At 40.4% G+C, this 21695-nt stretch overlaps 1 protein-coding gene across 15 annotated transcripts in view; it reads left to right on the top strand.

Moving 5' to 3' along the window:
• Positions 1-21695, top strand: part of MYT1L (myelin transcription factor 1 like) — a 294939-nt gene that overhangs the window by 213321 nt on the left and 59923 nt on the right. For 8 of the 15 annotated variants that reach the window (XM_081856834.1, XM_081856828.1, XM_081856825.1 and 5 more), the window contains 3 exons: positions 9579-10553; positions 16809-16943; positions 21001-21091. In XM_081856834.1, the coding sequence (XP_081712960.1) occupies positions 9579-10553; positions 16809-16943; positions 21001-21091 (1201 nt within the window). The remainder of the gene's footprint in view (positions 1-9578; positions 10554-16808; positions 16944-21000; positions 21092-21695) is intronic. The other 7 variants (XM_081856824.1, XM_081856830.1, XM_081856832.1 and 4 more) reach the window with 4 other exon arrangements.

Below are 21695 nucleotides of genomic sequence, written 5' to 3'. Positions count from 1 at the left end.
AGCAGAACCTGAGCACCATGGCATTTCCCCTACTGATGCTCTCCAGCAACTGGCATTCAGAGGCATACACAAGCATCATGCATGTTAATAGCCTTATCCTTCACTGCTACCATGTCTGCTGTCAGGGATGATCATCAGTGGACAACTCCAGGAGGCATTACTGACCCCTGGAGATTTCTGGCCATGATCCTTCTCCTTGGTGTCCGTGAGGGAGGAAGACCCACTGCAGGCATAACCTGGAAATGGTACTGGTTACTACTGATACAGAACCAGTGAGAGGGTGTTGTTTGGGTTGGGTGGAGGTGGAAATGGGCAAGAGGCCCTTCTGTGCAGGTGGATTAACCAGCACATTTTCCAAGATCACGTTCCTCTTAGTAACATTAGTTCTCCACTCTTGAATTGTTGCTGTTATCATATTTACCAGTAAAGAAGAGAAATAGTAATCAAGACCATTTTTATTTACTAGCACTTCTGTAATTGCTTTAGCATGTGCACATCTTCAACAGTGGGAAGCCAGAGTAAAAATATAACAGGTAAAGTACAGGTGCCCAACTACCATGTAAAGATTACATGTTGCAAAGCACATGGTTTAATGGACCATATTTGGGCTAGCAGAATAGTTGCTTTTACAAACTTACGAAGGAAAGTGTGCCTGAAAATCTAGCTGCTGGTTATTTCATTTGTGAAAGGTCCTTGGGACATCTCATTCTTACGTTTTGGATTAATGCCATGAGATCATATTTAATGCAACAAATAGCTTGTTTTCATTCATAAGGCTAAAGGTTGTGGATTAAGGGTTGCTTCACAAACAACATCAGTCACATTTAAGCTGCTAAGCGATAGTTCTGTGTAAGAGTGATTCCTTGTAATCTGGACTAGCCCAAGACATTTTGCACCCCCAAGTCCCTCACCCCTGCTGCTCAAGTAGAGGTGCATAACAACTAAGTTTTTTTGCACCTGAAACAGAAAATTCCCAAAGCATCAACCCCTCCTGGTAGGAAAAATAAAAATTTGTTGCCCTTTCATGACACCTAAAATCAGTTGCCTGAGGTAGTTTTCTCACTTTGCTCAATAGTAGGACCGGCACTGTTTGTCATGTATGTAAGTCCCTTGCCATGTGTTTTTAGCACTGTTACAAGGCTCTCCACACTGACACAATATTTTCCTGGCCAAAGGTGACATTCGTGAGGAGCCTCTTGACAGAGCCTGGCCACGTAGTCAGATGCCTGCATATATTTTTCCTACTCACCTCCCTCTCTCAGCAATTAAGCTTCCTTGATAACTTAGTGCTTGGGGCCACTGCAACTTATGAAATGGTTCAATCTGTGAAGCCTCAGAATCTACTGAGAAATAATGATTTATTGCATTGAAGCTTTTGCTGAAGTTGCCAAACAAATCTGTTTTCTACATCTCTGGCTATAATTCCATACCTTTCCTACACTTGCTTCTTATCAAAATTGTCCTAATTCACTCTCAGCTTGACCTGATACTTGCTCTGGGGTGGGGAGTGAAGAGTTCGTTTTCACATCTCCAAAGTTTCAGGGATGGAGAACCTGTGGATCTCCAGATGTTGTTGGAGGCCAACAGCCATCAGCCCCAACCAGCATGGTCATTGTTCAGGGATGGTGGCAGTCATAGTCCAAGAACAGCTGGAGAACCACAGGTTTCCTACCCCTGCTTTATTTCCATCCTATCTGCATATTTACTATTCCATCCACATGCACCATAAATTGATTCAAGAAGGTTGTGCCATGTTACTGATATAGTGATTATGATGTATTTACTGATCATGAGTTTGTCTGTTCCATTTGGCGCAAATGAGAAGTACAGAAATTTAAATGCATGTGCAGGAAAGGTATTAGGAAGCCTACCAATAAGCCATCTACTTATTAACTCTTTTAAAAATCACAATTGGAAGCTGCAGCAGCAGGGTGTGCTGCCTGCAAGGTGACTTACCAGGCATCACTGAATGGATATGGTAGAGGCGAAACATGGTCCACAGTTTACCTGAATTGCATAAAGCATCTCATTCAGGCTTAATAAATTGATTTTAGGAAATCATAAAGCATAGTGCAACAGCAAACACAAATGGATAGAGAAAACAAATTCAAGTGGAGTGAATTAGTTCTGTTTGCAAGCAAGTAGGTCAAATGCTGCAGCACAAAGAAATTGGAAGTAATGAGGATAGAGCCAAGTATAACCATATTAGAATGAGCAAAACAGGTTGAGGATTGGGCAGAAATCTTGTGCTGCATTTATGTGAATCATCAGCAGTTGCGGGGGGGGGGGGAGTGCATTTGGCTTACACTCAGTAGGCAAAAGAATTTGGATATGCCCAGTTTACATTGAGACCTAAGCATTTAACTGTATTCTTGAGGGTGAAATCCTACGTATGCTTACTTGGAAGGGAGTCTTATTGAATTCAGCAGGGCAGCTGAGTGAACATGCATAGAATAGAAGTATTGGGCTGTGAGTCCAATGAATTTCATCAGGATTCAAGCCTACTTAATTTATCCGGATTGTATCCTATGCATACTGATTTGGCTTTATAATGTGGTCTGCATATTGATCCTGAACATTTGTTTCGGAATATCTGTTCGGGTCACAAGCATATAAATGCCAATGCTGTACCTGCAAAACATCATGTTAGGTAATGTTAAGTGGGCATAGCTGCTGCTGTGCAATACTGTATCTTCCCTACTTACATGCTAGCTGAACAGGTTTTAAGATCAGCTGTTAATTTGCAAATGACTTGTGATGGGCTTATAAATAACAAATGCTGTAGGTCTGCGACAGACTTGAGTAGGATATATTATAGATGATAAAGCACCATCAACAGAAGACGTGCTAGAGATAGTCACTATCTATGAATGAATAGACCTTTTTGACTCTGCTGACAATCAATTACTTTGTATTAAACTGAGGTGGGCAACCTATTTAGCATGGACAGACATAATGGAAATGCTTGATGAGCCAGAGGACTGAAGCTAATTCAGATATTATACACTGCATGTCAAAGTTTCACCACACCTAGAAATCTTTAATATAAATTATTTTTAAAAAACAAAACAAAACAAATATCCTTAACTGGTCTGCAACTTTTTTGGGGGGAACAATCTTACAGTCTTCATGTATGCTGTTCAAAACACAACTATTTTCCCTTGATGAATGAACTGTTGAGAATACGTAAAGGGACCCCTGACCATTAGGTCCAGTCGCGACCGACTCTGGGATTGCGGCGCTCATCTCGCTTTATTGGCCGAGGGAGCTGGCATACAGCTTCTGGGTCATGTGGCCAGCATGACTAAGCCGCTTTTGGCAAACCAGAGCAGCGTACGGAAACGCCGTTTACCTTCCCGCAGAGTGCTACCTATTTATCTACTTGCACTTTGATGTGCTTTCGAACTGCTAGGTTGGCAGGAGCAGGGACCGAGCAACGGGAGCTCACCCCATTACGGGGATTTGAACCGCCGACCTTCTGATCGGCAAGTCCTAGGCTCTGTGGTTTAGACCACAGCACCACCCGCGTCCCTGTACTGAGAATAAGGGCCTCTTAATGTTTAAACAAGCTCATGTGGGGGAAAGCTAACCTTAAGGTACACTCATGATGGTCGCAAGCTGTTCAGAGGCAACCCCTGGCCCTCCAGATGTTGCTCAACTACTATCCCAATGGCCCTTGATAACAGGTGTGCTATTGGGGTCTCGCAACATCTGAAGGGCCATGGGTTACTCACAGCTATCCTACAGGTAATGATGGGGGATAAATTAATTCCATTCACGTACATCAACCTGCGTTATTCAGTTCTTGAACCAAAATACAGTTACCCTTCAAAATTTGCGCTTCTCCAAATTTTGTGGTGTAGTTCTCCTGTGAAAATAATAAACAAATATTATGCAAAACTGCATACAAAAACTATCTACTACTGAGCCACTTTCAAGGTCCTGAATGACTAAGCAAAAGGGTGGGTTCATGGACGGCAAGTTGTAAGCAACCACAATTTGTGACATTGCACAACGATGTTACAGATCGGGGACACAGGAAACAAAAAAAAATCACCTCACCTAGAAGACATATGCCTGTATATCTAAAGTTGCTTACCCCAGAAGTAAGTCAACATTTAAAAATTACAACCTGGAATTGGGTGGAAAATATGTAGTTTTGAATTTATCCCTGCATGCATACAGGTTGGAACCTTTCTTTTAAAAAATAGAATACATAGTTACTCCTCTGGTAATATGCTTTCCATGGGACACTTGTATTTAGCCCTGTATTAAGCCTCAAATCTGTAAGTTTTGTAAGGCAAAGCCACCTATGAAACCTTCTGAATTGGGCCAACCAAAATATTCCTTTCTATGGTGGTGCTAAATATGAGGAGGAAAGGGAAATGGGATGTTAAAGGGGGGGGGGAGAGAAAAGAGGTTGAAAAGAAACACACGAGTTGAGGAAAGAGGGAAAGTGAAAGTAATGGTTGTGTGAATATATGAGATTCAGATACAAGAGAGAAGGGCTGCTATACCTCCTGGAGAGAGATACTGGAGAGAAGGGCTCTTTGTCCTGGATGTTAGTCAAGTCAATCAAAATATCACTTTTTTTTTTGCGTTTTTGTCCTGGCAATCCTACGAGAGAGTAGAGAGTGCTATGAGATGGAGAGAGAGAAAGGAGAAGAGTTAATGAAGATGGGAGTGCCAAGACAAATGTGCTGCAAAGGAAGCAGAAAGAAAAAAGGTGGATAATAGAATGGGCTAAAATGTGACACATACTCTTGAGTAGAAACCGCTGTCAGTTTTTTGAATTGTGTACCTCTGCTCTACACTTGAGGTGGCCAAGTGAATGGGGGGGGGGAATCAAGACTTGCTAAAGGAGTATAGGACCAGGTTTGGGGGATATAACATGGCTGCAGGCAACTGTGTGTTTAAGAAACGTCTTTGAGGGAGAAGTGGTTTTTAAGGAGGGAATCTGCAGAGAAGAAAGTGTTGGCTTGTCAGGATAAACGAAGGTTGTCCAAAGCACATGGAACAGCATGGGTGATGGCACAAAGGCAAAGACAGGTAGAGAGAATCAAAGAGAGTGATAGCGGATCAGTTTGCACAGAACAGAGACAGCAAGAAAGGGGGTATGGAGAGATGAGAGAAGCGTCAAGGCCAAAGAAGTGGAGAGCCTTAAATGTAAGGATCAGGAGGTGCTTGAAGTTCATGAAAGTGACACAAAGAGACAGTGCAGAGATTTAAGCAGAGGTGCCTCCCAGAGAAGAAATTGATTTTAACAGAAGCATTTCAAATTGAGAGGAAGAGAGGTGGCAGGATATCTAAAAAAGAAGGATGCGGTTTGATAGGGGAGAGAGATGATGCGGGATGCATGGGTGAAACCTTTAATGCTGGCATAGTTAGGGAAGATGACAGCAGTACTTCCAAGAGTTTTGAAATGACTACAAATTTTCCAAGTATTCTAAACTAGATTTTGTGTGTGTGTGTGTGTGTGTGTGTGTGTGTGTGTGTGTGTGTGTAAGAGGGAGAGTGCATTTAATTTCATATGGGCAATAGATCAATGATAGAAAAGCAAAATTCTGTATAATGAGACATGGATGTCTGACCTATGCACAAAAGAGCCCAAAATCAACACATATTGTGGCCAGAGGCTTTTTGCACTCACTCTCTATGAAGGAAAAATCCCTATTTACCTGTGCAGAATATACTTGTCATAGTAGATATTGGAAAAACCATTATGTGAGTAGATCTTTCATTTCTTCTTTGGTCTGCTGTTGCACTCCCTGCTGTTTGCACCAGAAAGATGATGGTTGCATTTTTTAAGTCGAGGACGGGGGATCTGTGTCCCTTCAGTTGCTATTGGAACATCCCTGGAGCCAATGGGAGTTGGAATCAAACAACACATGGAAGACCACAGGTTTCCCACCCCCACCCCGCCCCTGCCATTTTAGTCTAACTTTAAAAAGCCATCATAATTATTTGTTTCCCACCATGTTGTTAGAAAGCTCCTTCACAAACTGACCCAGATGCATTTCCCATTATAAGAATTTTTTGGAGCCTTTGTCTGTGAGGATTACAGCAACTACCAATACTAAATTATAGTTGCATTCTTCATCATAATCCCTGAAACACTGACATATGTTTCATAATACAAAGAAACATCGAAAAGCAGCCAAGGAAAATGTGGCGTCTTCCAATATGTGTGCTGTGCTTTAGAACCCCGACTTAGCATGGTTCTAGAATGCCTGGGAAGCCTCCACAAATGCACCTCCTACTTTTGCCCTCCAACTCATTTATTTACTTACTTTTATTTTTACATCTATACCCTGCAGATCACGTTTATACACCAGCAGATTGATGTTTGCTCTGATTTAGAGTGAAAGAGTGGGTTTTCCCTGGGGAAGGGGTGGGGCAAGGAGAAGACCACTTGGACCCATGCCTAGAAAGTGTGGGTCAAGCAGGGAAACCACTCAGACCCATGCTTTCTAGGCACAGGGCAAGCAGAAGTGTGGACGAGCCCTTAATGCTGTACACAAATGCCTGAAGAGGTATTGTCCCTCACCATCGTATCAGAAAACCTGTACCTAATTGGGTTATTGTCATAGTCAACCCATTGCTACTTTGTGCATGGCTTGTGCATGGCTCTCCTCTAACAGCAAATACTCCTTACTACCTCAGCTCATTGCATGAGTTCATAACTAGGCATTTCTCATGCCATGTTCTCCATGCAGTATTTCACCACAATTCACAACTATCTCAGTTTTCTTTTTCCCTTCATAAAGGCTATCCCTGCAGATCAGGACTCTTGACCATTGTGTCTATGAAACGATCTGATTTTATGATTATTGAAAAGTGATTAAGAAAAATTGAAGCAAGATATGTTCCAGCCTCAACACACTTGTGGCATGTAGCATGATTCCACTGATACCTCAAGTTGCAGGGTCCCAATTCTGAGGAGTCTGTGGAATGGAAGAAATGGACACTTCAAAGCGATAATACACATTTTTCTAGAAGGATAGTTAGGGTGGTTTTGTTCTTTGGTGTATGTGCATTTTAGTGATTGTACTGTTCGCGATGACCTTAAGTCAACTGTACTTTGTGGGGGGAAGGAGTGTAGCTTGGCTGTTAACCATTCTTTGCTGAAGAGGCTGCCAGTGATTACGCCTTCGGTAGTATGCATGTGCTGCAAGATCCTTACTTGCATTTGCCCAATACACTAAATGCAGGACCTATCTGCATACAAGGATGGAGCCTATTTCTCCCTTTGCCTAATGAAAGGATGATCAGAGCCCTGTCAGAGCCAACAATGTGATTCACATCTCTAACATGCAGCTTGTACATTTCTTGGGCCTTCTGGCAAACTGCAGTTCAAAAACTTTTCCCACACATTGATTGGCTTCTCCAGTTTGCAGGACTGGACTACTATGAACTAAGTCTCTGAAAAATCTCATTTTGGACCACTTCGCAACCCTGTAATAATTGCTTCAATTCTTTTAGTAATTTTTAGTTTGACCTCTGGCACAAAGGTAAGGGGAAGCGCCCGTGGTAAAAACTGAAGAATGCTGCCATAAAAATAAATTACCGTATTTTTTGCTCTATAAGACTCACTTTTTCCCTCCTAAAAAGTAAGGGGAAATGTGTGTGCGTCTTATGGAGCAATTGCAGGCTGCGCAGCTATCCTAGAAGCCAGAACAGCAAGAGGGATCGCTGCTTTCACTGCGCAGCGATCCCTCTTGCTGCTCTGGCTTCTGAGATTCAGAATATTTTTTTTCTTGTTTTCCTACTCCAAAAACTAGGTGCGTCTTGTGGTCTGGTGCGTCTTATAGAGCGAAAAATACAGTAGCTGGGAATTCCTTTCTGAGTGCGATTGAAACAAATAGTCAGCATGGCAGATGGGATAGATGTGGATGGAGGACTTGTGTACATTGCAAGGATTCTCTTGGTGTGCAGTGTATCTTACATGCTGCAGTCCTCTGTGGAATCTTTGTTATTGAGGACAAGCACCACAGCGGCAGGTGGAGGCGAAAGTGAGTTCTAAAATGAAAACATGGTGGTGTTTCTTTTGGTAGTTTTCAGCAGAGTTAAAAAGCTTGGAATCTGGATCTACCCCCTCTTCTTCCCCATTCACACATCACTAGTGTTGCTTTAAAAGGTAAACCATACCGAGGCCCTTACAGTTTTTTCATATTTACAAGGATGGCTTTGGATTCTAAGCCTCCATGGTGGAAACTAGTTTCATGGCTGATGGGCGGTGGGAATGGCTGGAAACAACAATCTATATTTCAACACTGCCCTCTGCTGACCGGAGGCATGAAAGGTTGCTTATATCCAACAACCACAATGTTATCTTTAATGGCTCAGCTTTTGCTTATGGAGGGGAAAATAAGTCATTTACATATATGGCCAGGGGAGAATGGAGTACGTATTCATTCATGGGTGGGGGGGTGGGGGGGTGTTAAGGGAAAGGAAAGAAAGCTGCTCCCTGCCACTTTGTGACCCCAGCTACTGAGAATCTAGGTTGTTCCATCCTGCGTCGTCCCAACCTGGTTGTTGTTTCTGCTTGATTGGCAGATCGTTAAGGGTTGCTGAGGAATGGCTTTCATATATAGATGAACAATATTATTCGTGTAATGGATAGCTACCATTCATTTCAACAGTTCCAACAGGCATTACAGGATAAATGAATCTATTTGTTATGGAACCATTATAAGAACAGAAATATCAACAAAATGTCTACCTGTGATAATGTAGCACATAGGTTAATAAGCACTTACTGGTATTTAGCAAGTATTACTATCGTGAAAGATGTTGTTAAGGTTTTTGCCTGCTTTGTTTGGACAAACAAAATGCTTTCTGAGAATGCATGCATATGCCTTTATGTACTTGTATTTTTAAAATTATATGCTGGAGATATGCAGTCTATAATTATTAATTGAAACATCCAACTACTACATATTTCCCCAAGAGCCCCATGTCTTTTGATCCTCTCAGAAAATGTAATTACATTAATATAATATAATATAATATAATATAATATAATATAATATAATATTAATAATACTATAATATATGTTAGTGTTGTGGAGCTTAAATGAATAACCTTTTAGGTGTGTGTGTGTGTGTGTGTGTGCATGTGTATCCCCAAGTGTTAACTGCTGAACAATAGGATTGGGGATATTTGGAAAGAACACACACAAGTAAACTAGCACAAATAATCCAACTGTTTTCAAAAAGCAAATTAGAAAGAAAAGATCAAAATAAAAGTTTAAAAACCATTTGAGATTATAATGTCAAATAAAAAAAAATGGTAAGAAAATATGTTTTCTAACCCCCTTAATGCTTCACTAAGAAATTAGCAAAGGTATAAGTGTCCTTTTCTCCATAAGAACCATCAGTTTTCTTAATCCTGTAACCTAAAATTAAATTAATATGGTTTTCTTAGTGCTTATGAGCCACTGTATGCTAAAGTATGATTGATAGGCGGTTTGTGTTCTGTCCATGGCACTGCAAAAACAGTTCCAGTTCTAGCCACTTTTTTCCCTTTCCTTTTCCATTTCTCTTTCTTTCTTTGTTCTTTTTTTTCTCCTATGCAGAAGACCATCAAATGAATTGTCACAATACTCGAATGCAAGACACAGAAAAAGATGATAACAATAATGATGAGTATGATAATTACGATGAACTGGTGGCGAAGTCATTGTTAAATCTTGGCAAAATTGCAGAGGATGCAGCGTACAGAGCCAGGACAGAATCAGAAATGAATAGCAATACATCTAATAGCCTGGAAGACGATAGCGACAAAAATGAAAATGTTGGTCGTAAGAGTGAGCTGAGTTTAGATTTAGACAGTGACGTTGTTAGGGAAACTGTGGACTCGCTGAAATTGTTAGCACAAGGACATGGTGTAGTGCTTTCAGAAAATGTTAATGACAGAAATTATGCAGACGGTATGTCTCAGCAAGAAAACAGGAATATGAACTATGGGATGTTGGGGAAGCCTACCAACAATGGGCTTACAGAAAAAATGGTGGAAGAGAGCGATGAAGAAGTATGTCTCAGCAGCCTGGAATGTTTGAGGAACCAATGTTTTGATTTGGCCAGGAAACTCAGCGAGACAAACCCGCAGGAAAGGAATCAACAGCAAAACATGAATTCTCGCCAACATGCCCGGCAAGAAGAAGATTTCCAAGGAAGGACATCTGATAGGAATTATTCTGATATGATGAACTTAATGAGGCTTGAAGAACAGTTGAGCCCCAGATCTAGAACTTTTTCTAGCTGTGCAAAAGAAGACGGGTGTCACGAAAGAGATGACGACACCACCTCTGTAACTTCAGATAGGTCGGAAGAGGTATTTGATATGACGAAAGGAAACTTAACGCTGCTTGAGAAAGCGATTGCTTTAGAAACAGAAAGAGCAAAAGCCATGAGGGAAAAAATGGCAATGGAAGCTGGAAGGAGGGATAATATGAGATCCTATGAGGAGCAGTCTCCAAGGCAGCTTTCTGGAGACGACAGGAAGTCTAAGTCCAGTGACGGCCATGTCAAAAAGCCATATTATGGTAAAGGTAATATTTCTATCTAATGTATGTTGTATTATGATGAACTGTGGGGTGAATCTTAACAAGCCATGCACCTGAATGTGTGTTTTTTTGCGCTCAAAAAATAATTCTAGAAGCGCAAGTAGTTCAAAGTAATGCTCTGTGTCTTTAGGTAGAACATTACGTCATGCCAGGAGAAGCAAAGGGAATAAGAGATCATGTTAAAAGAAGAGAAGGTTGTCCAGAAATGCTGAATATATTTTATGATTTTAAAACTAAAGGCAAATACATCTTGCATGAATTGACTTATACGTTAAGATTTTGTGCAAGACAGCCAATTAGCTGGGAAATGCATATTTTTATAGACTGGACTGTGTGGGGCATCTTGATTTATAAAATTATAACCAGATGGTGGTTATTGATGAACCCTCTCCCATATAAAATGTAGAGTTGCTTGATAGAAATTGAATAGTATCTGAGTGACCGATAACATGAGATAGGGGCAATGACTGCACATTAATTATCTTTAATAGTAAGGTAATGGAAATCATTTGCTATGCAAGGCATGCTTTGGCCTGGGCTGAGATCAATAGCAATTTCTTTCTTATATGCATTCCACTCCACTGGTTTCATGCCTTTGTGGAAATAGCTAAGGTGCTACCATAACAATTATCCAATATATAAGACCAAAAAAGACAAAACATAAACAATTACCCTAACCATGTATTACGTCTAGGTATATACAATGTAAATATCAACATGCTGTTTTTATGAGTCTGCATTCTTGTAAAGTTTCCCAACAGCAGAATACTTTTCACTCCCATTAACTTTAATGGGAGTTGAGGAATATGAATCATTGGAGGGAGGTGTGAATAACCTAGATGGTTATGGATGATGCTGTGACTTCCAGAGCATCACTTTATTAAATTGTTATTCTGTGTTTTTTAAAAAATATCATGAACTTGGTAACAGGGCTGTAAAGTATAATTATGATATTAAAACATTATTTTCAATATATCTGCACAGGAGACTTTTTCTTTCCTTAAGCAAAGTTTGTAAGACAAATAAAAGACCCATATATATATAAGCTACATAAGTATGATGAAAGCATGAAGCTTTCTTGCAATCCAGTTTTGAGCCACTGTCGTACACTAACACCTGAGTTATTGACTGCGTTTGAGGCAGTTTGCCCAATACATTTTTCTGTACATGCAAACTACTTTGGGACACACACTTGTATGAACAAGTGTAATGTATGGGCAATGAAATCATGGATGTGGCCAGCATCAATTTGTATGACTGGCAAACAGTTTCACCATGGTTGCCACAATTATGGGAATCGCTTCTGGCATGCTATGCACATTATGCTTGTCCAGGCAAATTAATATCTTAAATTGTTCAGGAATGCTTATCTTTACGGACAAGGAAAAACACACTGTCACATTACATGCTACAATAAAGTAATGTGTATATACTTCAATATTTTAATCTGTTATTGCAATTAAGGAAAAAATACAGTCTGTTTTTTAAAAAGAAAAGAAAGCACTGTACGAATCAGCAAATAGTTGAGAAACCATTGAAGTAAAAATTACAAAAAAATTAATGTGCTTATCTTACAGAATATATCATAATATGCCCTTAACCAGACCCAATATCATTTAAACATTAACACCTCAGGGGAAAAAGAAGGTGCTTCTGTACCTCTGGGAGTTTGAACGTAAATATAAGCAATGATGCTAACAGGAGTCACAAGCGATACCTGGATCTAAAGTTGAAAGTTTAGGCAATGTTAACATCAAACTTGGAGTCCAGACTCAATTATTTTCAAAGAGCAGGATAAAATAAATAACCATATACCTTCTTTGCTCTACTGTAAAAAAATTAAAAGCGAATGAATGAAGGCTATGTCCTTCTAACACCACTCATCATCAAGTACAGGTGATTCCCTCAACTGTGTCTCCTCTTGGGGGAGATGTGGGGTACACATCTCAGGGAATATACACACACTTTAATGTAGGGAAGAAGGTGCATCAAAAGGAATGCCTAACAATTCTGTCTCCACTGCTTTCCTATGGTGGGTTCCAAAAACATTGCGAGAGGCAATCCTTTCTATAGATATATGCTTTTCCATGTTAGAAAGTATCCGGATGTCTTTGTGTCCCTAACCTCACCGTTGCAAAATTATATCTGATAATATTGCAGTCCTGGCTGGACAATTTGTATCAAGAGTTGGTAGAGGACAACTTTCCCTATGGCAGTAGGGAAATATTTATGAGGCAGTCATGTTGTTAAATTGAATTACCCACGTGTCAGTATTAAGTTCTCCTTCAATATTTTCTTACACAGTACTAGATAAAGCTATTTCCATTCCTTGTTTGGACCAAATAACCATTTTGATAGTAAAGCTCCATAACAGTCACCTAGAAACAAAGAGAGCCTGCCCCACATTTCTGATTCGCTCAGCCTAACTTGTTTCCAGCATTGTACTTGAAATACACTACTCATTAGTGACTACAGTTAAAACATTGTTTTTATGAGTAGGCAGATTTGAGTTTCAAATTAAAATGTGAATACTGTATGGTTCAGCCCCATGGGTAGCAATAATTCAGTAATATTCATTGATCTTAGTGATGGCCCCCTCATTTATTATCTAATTAACTAAGATGTGAAGATTTATACTCTTTTGGGTTAACTGTACCTTGTTGCACTTGATTATTGTCATATGAAATAGAAATAACCAAAATACTCTGAGAGATAGTCAACTAAATCATACTAAAAGTAGGCCCATTGAATTCAATGGGTCAGCTCTGAGTTTGACTGATATTGGATATCACCCAGTGCTCTTATTGGCTGGATTCTTTGGACCACAATATAACATATCAGAGTGCTTTATGTAAAGAGTTCCATAAAGCTTTATGTATGCAAATGAATGGTATGGCTGTCAAGAGGTAACATAACTTCAGAGACATAGAGAAAGACATTGATGAGTTCTATTCCCAGCTCCAATACTAATTTCTTTCTGTTTTCTTGGGCTGAATAATCTGCCACAGACATAGTCACCAATATGGGGCATTTTAGTATTTGTGTTGCTTTATAATTTTGTTTTATTTTTGGCAGGGGGTTATTAAATGAAAGGTTAACAATGCATATATCGGTCTTCCTGCTGTCAGGAAGCCCTGTCAACCTAATTAAAATACAACCTTTGGATTTAAACCATTAAGGGTAGGCCTGCACAATTTATGACCTACCGAAGCAAATTCAGTCTCCCCAACCATGTTATGTAGCGTGCCAGATGCATAGCAGCCTTCCTGTCCTGTGTTTTGAAGTTTTTAGGCAAGCGGCAGAAGCAGGAGGATTATTGATACCCTGTTGGTGGGACTCCATAGGTGACTGGCACGCTGCATTATAGAATCCTTGAATTGGAAGCGACCCTCCTTCCAAGTTCAGCTGGTCCAACCCTCTGCAATACCACATCTACCACAAGGTGTGGAAGCACATGAAACTGGCCACTTTAAGTTGCATGTGCACTGGCTCCCATCATGGCAGGCCAGTCATGGGAAACTGCTGCCGTGAGCAAAAGCAGACTGTTTGAAACACCAGTATAAAGCCTTCCTGGAGTGGCACGCTAAATTCCTGCATATGCTTCTCACTTTTATTCTGTGAGCTGGCAGAAAAATCAATGCTCAAATATATAGCAGAGGCCAAATAACCCAGAGTTTCCTGTGCATTGGCTTGAGTTGCGAATCAGTGTATAATATATCAGTAACAAGCACTAATTAGAAACCCCAGTCCTGGAATACAATCTCTTGCTTTAACCTGTGCTTTAAATACTAAAAGGCAAGCACCTTAATTTCTCCAAACTTTGAGCTGTCAAAAAATAATGTTTGATTTGAATCAAGACCTATGAGTTTTGAGACAGTTGAATAACAACATTCTGAAGGGAATTAATGTCCTTCATAATGCCAGGTTCAAACACACAGCACTGATAGATAAATGTTTGGGGTTTTTTTTTAAAAAAATGAAAACATTGCTTTAAAAGGATGAATTCTAAAATGGTTGAGTTTGGTTGACAGAATCTTATGAGCAATATTGGCTGCATTTGTTTGATACCGGATATGAATTATTCCTAGTACTGTATTTAAAACATTGCAACAGTATAAAAGGATGATGTTCTGATCTGGAGCTTCTGATCAGAATTCACAGGGCTCCTTTCACCCAACTATCCTGAATCATGTAAACTTTACTGTGTACTGCTGAACTCTGAAAGTGGCTTTGCACCTAACATTTTAGGTGTAAGACATGTTGGTTTTTTTAATATGTGAGTTCAAAAAAAAAAGGTGAATTGCTGTATTTGTTAGGGAGATAGGATTAGCTCTAGCTGCCTGTTTCTGTACACATGGCTTTACTGCCACACAAATTGGAAAACGGTGCTGAGATGATAGCCCTGATATTTACACAATCATTTATTTTAGGATCATCCCCCTATCTTTTTAGGCATTGCCAATTCTCTTACGGCTGACTTTAGCCTCTGATTCACACAGGCATGACCAAGGAAGGTCACAGGCAATTTTCTTCTATGATTTGAAGTGGTGGAGACGGTTCTCCTCCTTCATACATGCTTACTATTTCTCCCTTTAATGGTTGTCAGAGGGGAAAGACAGAAAAGGAGTGAACAGGACCCCCTTTTTGGGTGGGGTCCAGCATCAGAAATGAAAGAGAGCATCTTTTTTTACACACTTTTACACACAGAAGGTCCCAGGCTCAATCCCTGGTCTTTCCAGGTAGGACTGGAAATGTCCCTGGTCTGAAGTCCTGGAGAGATGCTGCCAGCCAGTGTAGACAGACTAGATGGACCAATGGCCTGGCTTCATATAAGACAGCTTCCTGTGTCTTATGTCCAGTCTATGTCCAGTCCGTCTCCCTTTCCCTTTTGGTTGTATCTTCCACCCATCATTCCCAGTACCTGCCTCTATAGGCTGAGACAAATGAAAACCAAATTGCTTTTCATGGCACTCAAGAGCACAGGGCTGTTGCAGCACTGCAAGAAGAACTTTAGCATTGCTACTGAAGCTAACCAATAGCAGGAGGTGGGGAGAAGGGGATCTGGAAGAAGAAAACCAGTGGGGCAAGGAGGTTGAGGGTGAAAATGGCTATTTCAAGGAATCATGACACGTACATTACTATTCTTACCTGCCTCCCTCTCCTATCACTCTAGTTAGTATTGATGCTCTGCCAGATTCCTTAGAACAGGGAGAGCCAACATGGTGCCCTCAAGAAAGAGTTGGGTACCAACTCCCAGCATCCCTGACCATGGGCTGTGCTGGCTGACACTGATCGGGGTTAAAGTCCAGTGACATCAAAAGAGCTGCTTGCCCCTGCCCTAGAATATGGATACAAATCAGAAGTTGAAATTAGCTTGGGAGATAATTAGCCTAGGATAATGGATTGTGTAAATGGAAAGAGCAGGGGTATTTTAGTACAGCCCCCCCATGCATTCAGTAAAAGAATGCTATTGGGGGTTCCAGTTTTAATTCCAATTTCAGCAGTAATTCCACAACATTCTCTACAAACACACACACAAGCGTAATAAGAAAAATAATTTTCATAGGTTATTACGAAAACAGCAAAATGTGATGCAACTCTTCATTATGAATGTTATGAATATCTAAGTGTTCTAAATATGTGGTGACTTTCACAGGACAATTTAAAAGCAAGTCTTAACTTTTTTAAAAAACAAAACTTGTAGTTAATGTTCAGTGGAAAGAAACATCCTTTTCTGTAAGTTCTTATATTCTGTAGCAAACTTTTGAGAAACAGTGTTGTCTGTTTTAGCATGCCATTGAAAAAGAATTAATTTGCATTGCATCTTTGAAGAATTTTGGCAAGGAGCTGGGTCCACTATCATCAGTACTCTGAATTTCTCCCGCAGTAGATCTCTAGACTTCAATATATAATGAGGAAAATAGTTTTTAAAACAAATTCAAAACAGAGCCAACTTATAGCTAATGCTTGACAGAATTTATGTTGACAGTGGTGTGTGCTGGAAGAAAGTCACCACCATTTACCCTCCATGAATGGAGGACAGCTGTGATCATAGGAGCCTATGGTACAGAAGAAGGAAGCAGGAGATAAAAATGTTTTCAGTCGTAGATGTGTTTTCTTCCAGTGTTCTTTGAGAACATTTTCCAAAGAGTAACTGAATTCATTAAGTGAACCTTCGTCCATTTGGAAATCTGAAAAGGAAAAACATCATTCACTTGACACATTTGTTGTAAATTATAGATCCCTCAAGAACAGAAAAGAAAGAAAGCAAATGTCCTACCCCTGGGTGTGATGGAACTGGCCATGTAACGGGGCTTTACCCCCATCACCGCAGTTTGTCAGGATGCCCACACAAAGATAGGGTCCCTCCAGAAAGTAAGTCCACATTGTTTCATGGAAACTGGGGATAAAACTCCACACAGATTTTTCTAGCATGCATTAAGAAACTTTTTTTCCCTTCTCTTTTTTTCTCTGTCCCATTTTTCCAGTATGATATGTCTCAATTTAGCAAACTGTTTTTCTGTTATATTTGCATTTTTTTTCTTTATTTCATCATGTTCACATCTATACTAACCTTTATGCTTGAAGAAAGATGTTTTAAAGCTGTATTCTTTTTATTCTGATAGTATTAGGATATTTGCAAACTGTTGTTTTTCTCTATGCCGCAGGTATTCCCCCCCTCCCCGCCAGAAAAAAACAAAACAGTACTGCTTTTAATTCTGAGTAATTATAGCCATCTCTTGAATAGAGTCTCTCGTGTTCAAATAAAGGAGCCGATGTTCCTTCCACTTTGAAAATAGGCAATTGGATTCATTTAAAAAAAATTTTTATATATACATAATTATTCAAGCAATTAATTCAAATATTTGACCTTTAGAATTGTGGTTGACTACAGCTCTGCATGGATGTTAGTGCAAAAATGCTCCAATTGTATAAGAGGTATGAAGGGAGAAGAAATATGTAAAAAAAACAAAAACAGGTGCCATAATTGTCTGAGATTGTCAGAACTCATCCACCCACCTGCTAAGAAGAATATACTAAACAGATTCTCAGATTTTGTGGGAGGCTTCAAACATTACAAAAACAAGGCTTCCAATCATAGAATCATAGAATTAAGGAGTTGGAAAAGGACCCTGAGGATCACCCAGGCCAACCTCATGCAATGCAGGAATAAGCAGCTGTCCCAGAGATCAAACCTGCAACCGGGTGTTGCGTGTCGAGGTCCCCAAGCTACCCCAATAAAACACAATTCACACGGAATTTTTGTTTAAGGTTTTTGGCATAATTTCGGCCACAACTTTATTAAAAGACAAAAAATGTGAGTGGTTGCTTAGGCATTGGCTGCGACTATCTGACAGGGACAGACTGAGATTTGCATGCCCACGAAAGTCAGAAAGGGAAAACATTTTGGGGAGAAAGATGGAGCTGGGAACCATACCCTCACCTCTCCCCAAATGCTCCCAGGGGCTCTTGTGTGGCCCTTAGCCCCTTGACAGGGGTTCGGACAAAAGCATGGCGAGCCCCTGGGCTCCTTTAATGGAATACCCTTGCAGCAGCAGCAGCATTGGAGGGGCAGGCACAGCCAATCCATGCCCCTAACAACCCTAAGTATAGGGAGGGAGGGCAGCTAATCCGATGCACGCAGCGAAAAGAGGAAGCTCAACGCTGTGCACAGGGAATATAAAACTTCTTGGCTGTCAATCCAAAAATGGCAACATCAAATTCTCCCCAGTGACAAGAGGAGCCCAATCGCAATGGTGGCCAACTACCTTTACCCGCCCAGCAACAGTGGGATGTCTTGGAAGACCCCACCGCAACACGTGCTCTCCATGAAGGAGAACACGCTTTATCAGCATCACACTTGTCAGCACCAGCACTCCGTTCTTACCAACTTTGCTATCCAGTCTTTGCAAGATGGTGGCTTTCTAAAAGCTGGGCTACATGTAGATTTGATTCATTGGTTCCCGAACAGCTTAGTTGTCAAACAAATTGGATCCTGAATGCCGCAAACCTGGAAGCGAGTGTTCCAGTTTGCAAACATTTTTCAGAAGCCGGACGTCCAACGTGGCTTCCACGGCTTATGATTGAGTGCATGAAGCTCCTGCAGCCAATTGGAAGCCGCACCTTGGTTTTCAAACGGTTTCGGGAGTCGAACCATCTCCCGGAACGAATTAAGTTCTAAAGCCAAGGTACCACTGTATTTGATTTAATAGCTACGCCTCACTTTTCCATTAAAACAATAGTGGAAGTGGCTTGCAATGAAAAACAACAATAATAAATATAAAACACCAGAACAACATAGTTAATATAGTAGCGAGATCAAGAATTCCCACTAGAATTAAGGGACCTTAGTCATGTTCATTAATTTCAGTGGGTCTCCTCTGTTTAGAACTTAGTCAAATTCCACACAGTGTGAAACTGTCTCAATTCTCCTTAAGGATCACCCCATCGGGTTAGGGTCAGGACAGTCATTTTCCACAAAGCAGCTCTTCATATATCTGCCACTGAAAACACTAGCACTATGAGAGTGCCTCTACATGTTGCCATTACATTGAGAAGTAATTACCATGTGATGTAGTATCATCACATATATTAAGTGAAAAAAGTATTTTTCATTCATGACAATGAAGATTTGGAAAGAGAAGCTGCAAGAAACTTTTGAGTCTTGAAAGCACTTAACTCAGTCTGGAGTTAAAAGTGGTATGAGGGCATCAGTGGCAGAGTATTGTCCATTTCGTATCCTCCCTTAAAACTCGCAGAAAGGGAAATCCCTCTTAAGGAAGCAACACTGCTTCTCAGCTGGTGTGTGAATCGAGCTGATCAAAGGAATTCAATTTCCAGTTCAGCAAGGCCTATAATTTTCTCAAACACAAATGTTTACTCAGTTCCTCAAAGTGGTTCATCTCCTCCCCCCCCCCCACCAACGTAAATGGTAAACATACAGCATTTAGAAAACGTTACCAATCAAAGAAGAATATAGCTTTAAACGGTTTGCATGTTCAGTAGTGACAAAAGTGAAAAAGGTGAGATCATCTCTCTCTTTCTATCTATCTCTTCTTTTTTCCCCCCTCCTTACCCTACTCCTGCAGTGCTGGGCTTGTAAAGCATGTTTCAAGAACAGCTTTGAATAGCAGGAAATCCAAAGTGAAGCTTTCACATCTTTAGTACACTGCTAGTAGTGTGGTGATGGTGATGAATGATGGTGGTTGTGACTATTCTTTAAATCAATTATGTACAGGCTTTATTCCTTATATCCTCTAGGCTTTTGTGTAAGCATTACACATGCTTTTTTAAAAAAGATTGGTTCCTTTGAAATGTAGCATAATTTTGCACTAGTTGTCCAGCAACAGTGACACAGATCTGAGCATTTTTCATGTTGTACACATGCACACCAATTGGATGCAGCTCAATTTATTTTTAAACGTTAAAAAAAAATTTGAATGTTTGGCACATAGTGGTTTTCAGTTCAAGTAAATTATAAGTACTGTCCTACTGTATTGAATCCAGAGACTTTGAGATCTGTAGGATTGGATCCCTGATATTTCAAATCCCACACTGGAAAATTGCGGAGATGCTATTTACAAAGTAGTGTGCTCCCCTATCGCTGAATTGCAGCCCTTCCCCAGTGCTTGCTTGGTGGTGGAAAATGACAACCCATTTTTGTTTAAACCAGACCTTGTTGGTTCCTTTTATTCCTAATTTATCACTCCACCACCCCCTTGAATTTAAAATGTGCTCACATTCTTTGCTTATATTGGTTCCCCCCCCCCTTTCTTTTCTGCTTCTTCCTTTTTTGGACCCTTTATGATTTATTGACAGCTATAGATTATTATTTTTTAGTAATTATTCTGATCACAACATGAGTGTAACTGCCATTGAACTTTTAACAAGCGTTAGTCCTACGTAATCAAGGCAGTTGCGGGGCTCGGAACCAATTCCATAGCTGGGCTTCAAAGATCTTTCTGGTACTGCTTTCAGCACCTCAGAATTCGCACACATTTTATGCAGTTATGGACTCCAGATTCTGGATGCCTGTTTTGTGTACCTAATCAAGTTTATTATTGCATATCTGCACCTTAAAACTGCTCCAACCTCCAACTCACCACTGTGCTGTTCAGTGCTTTTGCTCAGTGCTTATGTATGCAGCCTCCTGCTTCACTGTCACACCAGAGACACATTAATTGTTAGATAACCTGCCCTCCATAACTCTTAATGTATTAACATCATCCCTGTGTTAATGAGTACCACAACACCTCTTTCCTTCACCAGGCTTTTATTGGCTATACCTGTCACGTGTCTATTTTCAGGAATGCTGATCATTAATTAATCTTGCTTTGTACTAAAATGGCTTCCTACAGACTGGGACTTGAAATCTTTTTCTTCTTGTTGTTGTTTCCACACTCTGCTGTTTCCTTTCCTTCTCCTTGTCAAGTTCTTGCCATGCATGAAAACGTTCTTAAGTGTCCTACACCAGGCTGCACAGGCCGAGGCCACGTAAATAGCAACAGGAATTCTCACAGAAGGTAAGATGATGTGCTCACTGAGCTGCAATGTAGGTGGATACCATTTCACAGCAACAACACCTCTGAACGTCTCCTGACAAGTGTGTGTGTTTGTGTGCAAATGTCTGTATGTGTGTGCGTGAAGATGCTCTGGGCCTTAATTGAGCAGATGGACTGGTGTGCTCAGTCTGATTGTCCTTTACAGCTTATCGTATGAGAGGATTAACTCTGGCACACAGTTAATTCAAATAATAAGCTATATTTCAAGGCTTGTCACTGTTTGCCAGCATTTGCATTTCCTAAGCGAGAATTGAATATACAAGTTTAAATTCCTTCAGCAGGCTGCAATAGGTATTTTCTATCATTGGGGGAGAGGTCGCTAGCTACCCTTCCTTCCCACAATGCTTCAGGCTGCTTGCAATTATTTCTCACCTGTATTTGAATATGAGTCACCTGCATATCTGTTTGTTTTGAGGTACAAAAAAAAGTAGCTGCAACAATTTTTTTTAAATGTTCTGCTTCTTCACAATATGCACTTTAATATTTCAGAGAGCAGCCTCTTAACCATGATACGAATCCTGACACACACAAAAGCCCCTCAGCTCTACTGAAATCTCTTTGCCAC

The sequence above is a fragment of the Podarcis erhardii genome (assembly GCF_964252035.2).
Source record: "Podarcis erhardii genome assembly, chromosome: 3".
Classification (NCBI taxonomy): domain Eukaryota; kingdom Metazoa; phylum Chordata; class Lepidosauria; order Squamata; family Lacertidae; genus Podarcis; species Podarcis erhardii.
The sequence above is the reverse complement of the archived record's forward strand: the minus strand, read 5'-3'. Positions and strand labels throughout refer to the sequence as shown.